The sequence below is a fragment of the Nasonia vitripennis genome, chromosome 5, assembly GCF_009193385.2.
Source record: "Nasonia vitripennis strain AsymCx chromosome 5, Nvit_psr_1.1, whole genome shotgun sequence".
Taxonomy (NCBI): Eukaryota; Metazoa; Arthropoda; class Insecta; order Hymenoptera; family Pteromalidae; genus Nasonia; species Nasonia vitripennis.
Window position 1 is genome coordinate 13,567,834 of NC_045761.1, and position 11,392 is coordinate 13,579,225.

At 45.4% G+C, this 11,392-nt stretch overlaps 1 protein-coding gene across 2 annotated transcripts; it reads left to right on the top strand.

Annotated features, from left to right (window-relative positions):
* The first annotated feature begins 377 nt into the window (after window positions 1-377).
* Window positions 378-10,706, top strand: SP38 (serine protease 38). Of its 2 annotated transcripts, XM_032599994.1 has the most exons (12): window positions 378-3,122; window positions 3,221-3,344; window positions 5,664-5,823; window positions 5,900-6,078; window positions 6,163-6,426; window positions 6,509-6,645; window positions 8,622-8,771; window positions 8,993-9,164; window positions 9,260-9,422; window positions 9,527-9,735; window positions 9,816-10,067; window positions 10,327-10,706. In XM_032599994.1, exons 1-12 carry the CDS (start codon window positions 3,036-3,038, stop codon window positions 10,449-10,451), a joined length of 2,022 nt encoding a protein of 673 aa, XP_032455885.1. In that variant the 5' UTR covers window positions 378-3,035; the 3' UTR covers window positions 10,452-10,706.
* Window positions 10,707-11,392: the final 686 nt, after the last annotated feature.

Sequence of the window (11,392 nt, forward strand, 5' to 3'; positions counted from 1 at the left end):
CGAGGCTTGTATTTTTACAGCTGTTAAATTTTTCGACGCCGGAGCGTCAATATTTGATGTGCGGGCGACTGAATCGCGCTGGCTTTCAGCTTCGACTACAGGATAGTATCTTTTTTTTTCTTTTCATATGTATACGATAAACAATAAGAGCCTTATCTCGGGCGAGTATTTTTCCTGATTATGCGTGGTGAGCGAGTTTAAATTCCAGCAAATTATTGGAAGCCTATGTATTATGTTATAGCGAGAATTTCTTCGCTTACGAGCAAACAGATAGATTACGCGAGAGCTTTACGAGGGCGTGTTTGTATTATAACAATGATTTCCTAGATTGCGTCGCTGTATACGATGTAATGATAATATAAGATAGACCATCGTCGCGTAACAGGCAATTGAGAGAGAAAAAGGTAACATAAGCGATAGTGCTTATTTTCTAATTTTTGTACGCGACGGGAATCACACATTTTTACGTTATATTAATTTGAGTATGATTTGCTTTAAATGATGGAGCTGAAAGCTTTTCTTAAAACTGGCGACATTTATAACCATAATAATATAAGAGCGTCAATAACAAGCTACTTTACCTAATATAGCCACTGAATCAATCAATTAAATCAATCCATGTAAAACTATTTACTTGCGTTGCGTCTTGACGTTCGTTCAATCGAAGCGACGGCGACTTGCGGAGTAGAAAAGCGTCGTGCAGCGTCTCTCGCTCGTCAGGGCTCGAATGACCGATAGACACACACATCAACTCGGCAGCACCGAGGCAGGAAACTACACAACACGCGGTAGGGGCAAAACACCACACTCATTTGGAACAAAAAAAAACTCGCGGTAAACGTTGGCCTCGCGCCGCATTACATATTAGCACAGTATAGCATCATACACCAATCCATAGTCTCGTCCTGTGTCTGATGCCTGTCCTCCGCGCGTCTCTTCTTATCTCGGAAGGACGCGCCGGGTGGCAATTAGCGGTTCGAACGAAAATCGCGAGCAATAATATCGCGGCGGCGGCGCTCGTGCGCAGTAGACGCGATGTGACCGAAAGATAAAAGCTGCGCCGTTCGGCGAGGCGCACACCTGGCCCCGATCAGTCCGCGCAGCAGCGATACACAATGGGTCAAGGTATTTAGGTCAGGACGCCCTCATGCGGGCTCCGCGCGTCTCGCGCTTATGCTTTATTGTCTTGACATGTGCCCCCGATGACTCGACACTTATCTCTCGCGCCGGCTATAATATCCTCCCGATTACGATGATGCTAATACCTTGCTTCTGTTAAATTTTTATTTCTTTCATCATCATTCTTTTCACGCGTCGATATCGCGTCGTCCTTCGTTATCTCGGCAGTGCAATGCTCCGCGCGAGAGACGTAGAATTTACGAGCGCAGGGATTAAGTGTCTGCTGATTCGGATCGACCTCAGCGCACTTGGATTCAAGACTCAATGCGAAGCGCGGATCTTTGACTCTTCTTCCCGTAAGCGAGATGTAAACAAAAACTTGACATTGCAGGAGTAAGTTATACTCGGAACGCGTGTGATAAAGATGACGCCATATCGCCCATTACGACTGTAGCTGGTGCGTTATCTCACCTCCAAAACAGCTCTAGCCCTGAAGATGACTGATAAGCGCGGCGACCTCGACTGCTCATAAGAGCACGGGTATGACTTTTCTCTCTCGCGCACGCGCGCGCGCGCGAGCTGCTTCCCCCTATCAATATCATCGTCGTGGACAATAGCGGAAGCACAGTTGAGCATCGGCTTTTCGCATCGTATCCGTTTCCAATCGATTCCGAGATGTATACACAAATCTTCTATTTACTTCCCGTCAGTGCGATTCTCGCGCTGCGCGCGCATAGTAGAGCAGCAGCGCGGCTATAACAGATAATGGATAAAGCCAACGGCGAATAAAACCGGCATTAGGTCGGCCGAGTCGTAATTCTCTTTTCTTTATGCGCGCGCAGCGGCAATTATCTTGGTTCGCGCCCGAGAAAAATCTATATCTGTTTTAATTTTCCATCTGCCCGCATATTAGCGCCCATTTCGAAGAAGCTGCGTATAAAAAAGAGCTGCACGAATAGCTCACTTGCACTGAGAGACAAGGGCGTCCCATTACATTGACCCCAATATAGTGTATGCAGTTATCGTGAAAACTTTCAAATCGTGTGTGTACCTATTTCTCATCGCTCGTCATCCGATTTTTCCGATGCGAGCGCGTGTAACGTCGTCGTCGTCGCTTTCGTCGCTTTCGCGTTATAACGTTTCCCGCCTGTATGATCGAAGCCGCGCTTATCGGCAACTATGAAAATAAATAATGACAAAAAAGGAGATCACCTACTTTTCTCAATAATGCAATGCTCGCTAACGTTACATAAAAAAAATAATAATATCGCTCAGTGCGGTGCAGCTGAGCTAAAATGTAAATATTTACACAATGCAAAGTTGGCCCGATAAACTTGTCTGCCGCTGCTACTGCTGCTATGTTGTGCCGTAAATGAAGGCGGCTGCGTTATCACGGGAATATGCAATTTTTGGCACAAATACAGTACCGAAATTGCCAAACGGTCCCAGCAATGCATATCATCCGCTGTAATACAACGTCAAGTTCGAGCACGCGATGACGGAGAAAAAAGAGACCCTGTCGAAAGCTCGCGACATTGAAGCCGGTGAGTCGCGCGACATTGAACGAAGGAAGATCGTCGACACTTGTCGCGGCGTTGTTGCGCCACATATCGCGGCGCGTACGACGACGTCTCATCCCTCTCTGCACAGCGGCGCGATTCGAAAAAGGTCGCGCGGCGCACATCTGCCAATGCAAACTCACCGGCCAAGGTAACCCGCGCGGCGCTCTGCGGCACTCCTCCCACCCACGATACAGCTCGCTCTCCGTACACCTCGTTATTAGTTATAATATACTATAAAACGGCAAAAGACTCGGCAATCGTCACTTTTCCTCTCGACAAAGGACCGAGAGCGCAGTTCGCAGTGTGTGCCGGAGCTTGACTCTTCACTAGACTCCCCTGTATCACGTAGACGCGATGGAACGAAGAGATTTTTCCCTGTGCCTCGCAGCTCTGATCTGCTGCTTCTGCAGCTGTCAGGCTCGCTCGTTTGCGCCGCGATTAGTAAGTTGTTTGAGAGTATTCGAATATAGGTGTGCTAAGTGTTTGTGTTTTTTCGATTTTTCTATGGTCTCGTTTTTTTTCTTTCGTAAAAAAAATAGATCCTGGGAGGAGATCGAGAAATGGTGCACCAAAGTAACTTCAGCACCAACGCTGGAAGTTCGCCCAATTACTTCGGCGACTCGTCGTCCTTCGGAAAATCGCTGAACATGTGCGACAACTGCGGTAATTATACTGATTTATTGTGCTTCTTTCTCCGGGTTCCCTACCTCTGCGTCAAATCGATTTTTCTTCTGATTCACTTTTCATAAATACGAGTTACTTTTCCCTGGTAGAAATTGGCCGATTTAAAATGGTGAAAAAGCCAAGAACTTGGTAGTTTTCTTTGTCAGTTCGTGTTACAAGATGTAACGCTTTTTATCCTAGTTCTTTGGCAGTTCTTAGATCAAGCTGTTTTTGAAAAGTAATGCCCAAGATAGTTGGTCAAATGACAACGTTTACTTGGCTCGGTTGGCTAAGGCGCGCGGCTTTCCTTGTGCAGGGCTCGGGTTCGAGTCCCCGGTCGCTCGAAATTTTTCGGATGATTTTTCGCATGCAAATCATTATTCTATAAACTTTCATTAAAAAAAACTCGAATACAAGCCTGCTATTAATGATTTTTCGATTCTAACCTCGAATCGCCATTAACCACGTGCATCTGTGTCCATACTATTTCACCAACTAACTATCTTCGGAATAAAATAGTTAAGAATACTCAATCTAAAAACTGCTAAGAACTAGGATAAAAAGCGTTACATCTTGTAATAAAAACTGACAAAGAAAACTACCAAGTTCTGAGATTGACGACCTCAGAACTTCCAAATAACTTGGATACCGTTTCTACCAGAGTTAATGTACAAGTTTTAGAAAAAGAAAGGCAAAGCTTCAGAGCGATCGGTAATGAAAAATTACTGGTGAAAAATGTAGTTTTTCGCGTCATTCTATTAAAATAATATTAATACGAATATCAATGAATAACGACTGCAAGGGTTGAAAACGTGATGTCCCATAAGACTAGTTGTAAACATAAAAATATAATAACTTTTCACTAGTCTGACATAGCTTTCCAAAATATGCACATGAGTTATTTTGAAGTAAAAGCATACTTTATAATTCAAAATGACTTTGACAAGGGCCGTTTTAATTTACACAATGATTTTATTCCTCTCTTTAAAAAATGATGACCTTTGTTGTGAAGCATTTATACGTGATTCTGATTGGTTGCTGGTTGGTTGCCTAGGCAAGGAGATCAGAACCGCGCTTTAAATTCATAACCCTCAAAACAGTCATAACTCATAACCCTGGTAGAAATGTTTGAGGTGTTTAAAATGAAATGTGGAAACCTTGATAACAGATAAAATATATGTAATATAACTAGCAAGAAATTTTAGTAAAAATTAATTATTACCAATCTCTAGCACATTGTATTTCTGGTTTCTAGCATAGTTTTACATGGAGAAAGTGATAAATGTTTTGGCTTTTTTGTCAAGGTATTAGGTAATTAGAATTGTTGTGAGAGACCGATACCTGTTTTTCCATTTTTGCATTTATTCTCATTCAAAAACTAACAGGTCTAGAGAGCTCATATTTTGCATATAGATTTCTTTTGTGATTGTGAAAAGATATTTAAAGTTGAATCGACCTTAACTGAAAAACTTCTGATTTGGACTCCGACACTGATGTGACTGGAAACTCATGCTATACGACTAAATAATTATCATGGATGTTGTAGTCGAACACAAAAGTATTTCAGTTAAAGTTGATTCAACTTTAAATATCTTTCCACAATCACAAAAGAAACTGTTAGTTTTCGAATGAGAAAAAATGCAAAAATGGAGAAACAGGTATCAGTCTCAAAATCTCTCACAACTGTTAAAAGTCAAAATTCTAATTAATGCCTTGACAAAAAAGCTAAACTACTTATCACTTTCTTCATGTAAAAATACACTGGAAAGCAGAAATACAATGTGCTAGAGATGGTAGTTTCTGTGTAACTGTCTACAAGCAAAATTTGATACGCTAAATTAAAAAATTCATATGGACTTCGATGTGAAAATATGAATGAAAACAGTTAAATCATAATCATGTAGATTACATCTTTTCTAGGTAGCATAGTAAGTATCTGTGTAAAATTTCAGTTGTATAGATTTTTTGTAATGCAAATAAATGGCATTTTAATGATAGACAAACCCACTGACTCTTATACTGAACTTTTCTTCAAATTCACTATTCAAACCAATGAAGACGGCATTGAGCATTATTAATATATTTATTAAAAAATAGTTTTGAGGGATTTAGTAACATGTTACATGCTTATAAAACATTAGCAGACGTTAGTGTGCCGCACAACACTTATGGTAGATTTTCTACAGTGTTATTATGACAGAGATAGAATCAAGAGCGCGCCTTCATTCCTAGTTTATTAAAAAAATCGTTAAACGGGGTTTTGAACGAAAGTAATAATTAGCAAGGGCAATTAACTATCGAAAAGAACTCTGATTGCAGTCTGCGGCGTCAGCCGGCAAACCAGAATAGTCAACGGTGACGTAACGAGCACGTACGAGTTCCCCTGGGCCGTCGCAATCACGTATCAGGGCATGCATCACTGCGGAGCCAGCTTGATAACTCGCCGACATCTCCTGACCGCCGGCCACTGCATCTCCGGGTAAGCACCGCAAGATACACCCTCCGTAAAATCAAAATGAGAGCAAATAATGAAACGCGACGATCGCGATAAAAAGCTTCCAGAAAAAGTACTTCGGGCTCCGGTTCGCCGACAACCAAGTCTACCGCATCAAGTCGATGAAAGTTCACGAGCAGTACGACAGGCACAGCTTCAACAACGACATCGCCATAATCGAACTCGACCGAGAAGTGCCTCTCGACTCGGCCGTGAAAACCGTCTGCCTGCCGGATGCGGGTGAGTATAGCGCATCTCTCGTCTTCGTCGCAGAGCAGCTCACTATTTTTTAATCATCCCTATTCTCTCTCCTCTGCTCCTCAGCCAGCTTCAACTACGTCGGAAGGACAGCCGTGGCCATCGGCTGGGGCAGGATCGGCGAGGGCGAGCCGGTGAGCGAGGAGCTGCGCAAAGTCGACCTTCCCATCATGAGCCGGGACGAGTGCGAGCTGTCCGAGTACCCGAAAAACCGCGTCACCGAGAACATGTTCTGCGCCGGGTACCTCGACGGTGAGCGCGACTCCTGCAACGGAGACAGCGGCGGCCCTCTGCAGGTCCGCGGCGCCAAGGGTGCGATGCGGGTTGTCGGTGAGTCTCTCGAAAGTGTTTCTATATAATAGCATACAATTCACTTCGAAGCTCCTACTCATAAGTGAATATGTTATCACAGGCCTGGTCTCCTTCGGTCGCGGCTGCGCGAGGCCCAACTTCCCGGGCGTCTACACCAAAGTCACCAACTACCTGGACTGGATCGGCGAGCACGTCAGAGGCGAGTGCGTCTGCTCGCCACCGAGTAACGTGCCGCAATAGATGAAGCCGCCAAATATCAGCGAAACCACGAACGAACCAAAGTTTATAGCTAATGCTGGAGTGCAGAATGTCTTCTGTACTCCTATACAGCGCCGCCATTGTTCTTATGTAATTCTACAACTATACGTGTTTAATTCTGCTCTTCCGCCGACGAGCTCGACTCTCGGGAAAATCTAGTCCGATGTTACGTGTGTATATCAAAGCGAATAACGTGTTGGCCTCCGTGAGGTCCTGTGATGTAGCTTAATCAAGCGAAACTTGCTGCTGAATAAACGAGACAGAGTTACGCAATGCAAGAGAACAATTCCTTATACATTATACGCATCGCAAACGCAACGCGTCCGCAAGCTATAAATATATAGAGGAAAAGCATCAGCGCCGTGCGGCGGGGAAAGAGCGAAGAATGAGGAAGATGGAAAAAAAGTTCCGAGCCGAGTTCCGAAAGCAGGCTATGGGAATCGGAGTCGTTTTGCTTTCAACGGGCAGCCGATGTAGGTTAGTGAAACCAACCGAGCGTCACCGGTCACGGCTAATGCCTGCCTCTTGTTGGCTTAAGTTATTCCGATTGAAGCTGCCGGAGAGGCCTAAAGTGTAAGTGAAAAGCCATCGCTCAAATATAATCAGACTTTTGTCGACCATCGAAACAGCACAAGTCGCTCGTGCCAGTGCCGGGAAAAATTCCAACTATACACGGATGATTTATCGAAGTTGCAGATAAAAGCGTAAATGCACTCCAGTTGTCGCACCGTAAAAGCGTTATGTAGAGTTGCAAAAGCTGACTCTTCGCGTTAGAAAAGAAATGGGGTCATGGCTCGCCTGGCGGATAAGAACAAAATTCGCCGGCGATTCGGAGCGTTTCGATTGTATTTTAATATTCGTCAATGAATTCGTTTTCATTCAAAGAGATCTCGACGCCACTTTATTTAATTATCCGCGCATATCGGCGCAGCCTAAAAGCTAAAAATAGCTCAAACTGCGAAGCATTACAGTAAAAGAGAAAAAACCAACCGAACGGCGTTTACTGCAGATGCAAAAAATACCGGCAAGGAAAGCTGAGAGCCTCATCCTATTTGAAATGCATACTGCCGCGCGCGATTAACGCGAACGTTTCCTATTGCTTAAAATACATCACGTGCGCTCTTTGATTAACGCGGCTGCTCGAAACTTTCATCATGCGCGAAAATTTGCAAAGCGCGCGTACGCGCTTATAGATCGAGCGACTCACTTTCTTTGATGTAAAAAAGTTGAATTTTCTAATTAACGGTAATCTCGAAAGTATCGCGCGCGCTCGGGTTAATGGAAACGTTATTTTTACGCGAAAGAGGTTACGATATTTTTTTCGGAATTTTACATACAACACGCACAAGCATCTAGGTTAACAGTCATCGTCCGCGGCCGAAGGGAAATTTCGATTTCGAGCGTCCTCCGCTCGATTCGGCGATCGAAAAAAACAAGCAATATTCGTATCACGCAATTAACCGTCGACGATAGCGGAACGAGCTTGACGAAAGAGAAAAAAAAAGCCTTCGAGTCGCGCGCGTGAATCAGTAAAATCTCCCAGCCGTAAAAGTGTCACAAGAGAGGAAGGTGGCTGAGTCTAACGAGCCGTGAGAGTATGCGAGAAGAAAGGAGAGAGAGAGAGAGAAAGAGAAAAAAAACGTAGCGGTATAATCAGACAAGAAAATGAAGCAGAGCATAATAAGCGCAGCGGAAATTTCACTGCGGCTACGTATATAGCTGTGTGCGCGCTGCTCGCGCGTGTATGTATACGTGCGTGTGCGCCGAACTTTCTTCGCGTAAAGCGCGCGCGCAGTGAAAGCAAGATCGGCTGCGGCGGTCTTTCTTCTTTGACCGGCGCGCAGCGCGCAGCTCGGCGACACACAGAGTGCCGCGAGAGATCTCTCGACGTGCGCGCACGCGAGATGACGCCGAGACGACGAGGACGACGGGCCGCGGGATAGTACATCGCTTGAGGCCTCCGGAACTCTCTTCTCCGCCGCGTCTCGTCGCAGTTTTCTGAGCAAAACATGCGGACACGAGTGGTGCAGTTGTTGTGTCTGCTGCTGCTGCTGCTGCTCGGGAATTACAGCGAGAAAAGTGCTGCTGCTACTCCTGCGGAATTCGTAAGTGCCGAGAGCGTCCCACCCGCGCACGCCTCTTGTTCTATCTCTCTTCCGCGCTGCGCTCTCTTATTTCCGCGTGCGCGCGCGTGACCGAAATCTGTGATACCATTTTCGACCTACTCCTCGCATTGGAAATCGTAAATAACGCGCTTGAATATACGAGCGACCGAAAGCAATCGGGACGTGTGGCTGGTTTTATTGAAAGTGAGCGTCTGTTTCAGCGGAGGACGAGTAATCGCACGGGGCGGATATTCTTCGACGATCTGTTCGGCATCGACGTCGACATCCCGGGCCTGAGCGGCATCACCAGCGGTATCGGCGGCGGCGACGGCAGCGGAGGCGACAGCGGCAACGCCATCGGCACCGACGAAAAGATACGGAACTGCACGTGCGGTGAGGCGATTATTTACGTTAGTTAATTGCGTATAAGACATATCCAGATGATGTGCATAATTGAGCGCGATGCGTTCGTTCGTCGTTTGCTATAGACTGCGGCGCGCCGAACCAAGAGAACCGAATCGTCGGCGGCCGACCGTCCGAGCCGAACAAGTATCCTTGGCTGGCTCGTCTCGTTTACGACGGCAAGTTCCACTGCGGGGCAAGTCTCCTCACCAATGATTACGTTATAACTGCAGCCCATTGTGTCAGGAAGTAAGTCGCTAATCCGGCCGGTATTATAGCTTGCGTAATGTGATGAATATGTAACGCATGCGTGTGCAATCGGCTCTACACGTTCTTCTCTCCTGTACCTTCAGGCTGAAGCGCTCCAAGATACGCATAATCCTCGGCGATCACGACCAGTTCGTGACGACCGATGGGAAGGCGGTGATGAGGTACGTCGGGGCTGTGATCCCTCATCGAAACTTCGACACCGAGTCCTACAATCACGACGTCGCCCTGCTCAAGTTGCGCCGGCCCGTGAGCTTTTCCAAAACCATCAGGCCCGTCTGTTTGCCCCAGCCAGGTAATATTGCTGCAAATTTGGTGCAAAAGAGAAGCTTACACGTGATATTGAGACATTCGCGTGCGATATGTCGGGTACAGGTAGCGATCCAGCCGGAAAGCACGGGACCGTGGTCGGCTGGGGAAGGACGAAAGAGGGCGGAATGTTGGCCGGGGTCGTGCAGGAGGTGACTGTGCCCGTGCTCAGCCTGAACCAGTGCAGGAGGATGAAGTACCGGGCGAACCGCATCACCGAGAACATGGTCTGCGCGGGCAACGGGAGTCAGGATTCCTGTCAAGGCGACAGCGGCGGCCCCTTGCTCATCGACGAGGGAGGAAGACTCGAGATTGCGGGTGAGCTGGATTCCGCTTTTTATATCATCTCGGCGATGTAGAAGAAGTAATTTAAAAAAAAATCGATCATTTTTAAATATAGTGGTGAATAAAATATTTTTGGCATTTTAATGTAATCGTGATAATTTTTAAACTGGACATTTTTAAATAAAAAAATATCCTTATTCACCTCGACCAAAACAATTCCTTGTAGCCCTCAGTCGAAGAAGTGACATTCATATCTGGTTAATGAGCTAATTAACCGACTGTATTTCGACAGGTATCGTTTCCTGGGGCGTCGGATGCGGACGAGCCGGTTATCCAGGAGTCTACACGAGAGTCACCCGCTATCTCAATTGGATTCGCTTGAATATGAAGAACACCTGTCTCTGTAATACCAAGTGATATGACTTTAAAGAAATTCATACCGTTTTTCACTCTCCTTCTGTAAATATCAATGTGTTCAATTTTCGTTATCTTTTCTTATACTTATTTTTTATCAGTATTCTTAGGGATTAGTCGTCGTTCGTCGTGCATTTGTTTTCGCGCACTTGATCAATACTTATATACACGCATCAGTTAGCTGTAAGACGTTGTTAGACTGTAATGCACCTGTATGTATAAGATATGAATAAATCAAAGTGCCTTTTCAGAAATGTGCTGATGCGTAATTTCTTTGGTCTTTTGGAGTGATAACGACAACACAACAAGACGTTGAGGCTAGAGTTAAAAACGCCAAATTGTGACGCGACAAACATGAAAACTTAATGAGCTACTTTGCTGTTATTTTGTAGATAATAAAAAATCTTTTCAGAAGCACTGTTTAAGATACACTGGATACAATATAGGTACACAAATATTACGCAAATCCGTATCGTAATTATAACGAATACACCTACCTGTTTAGTATTTTAATCGAATTTCGTACATCCATAAATTCATAATTATAACGATGTAAAGAAGCATTTCTCGGTCTTAGCGAAGGAGAAAAACGTGTGCGTCTGTGACATTTGATACGATTTCCCTTTCGTAGCAGTCGGGGATAACGACCGACAGAGAACTAACGGCCATCTCTCTCTCTCTCTCTCCAAGCGGGTCTATAACTTTCCCCTGACTTTTCTGCCTATGTCATGCCTGGACTTCTAAGATTGTTCAGGAGAGAGAATTCACGCGCGTAACTCACAATGTCGCGCGGCGTCATTCGTCACGGCTTTGGCGTTGATCGGGAACTCACGCCCGCACCACAATAACATATATATAGTACTCCTATCGATTCGGCATTTGTGAGCGCATCGCTGGCCAAGGCTCGAATCTGTCGAAATGCAAGAAGTTTGGACAGAATATAG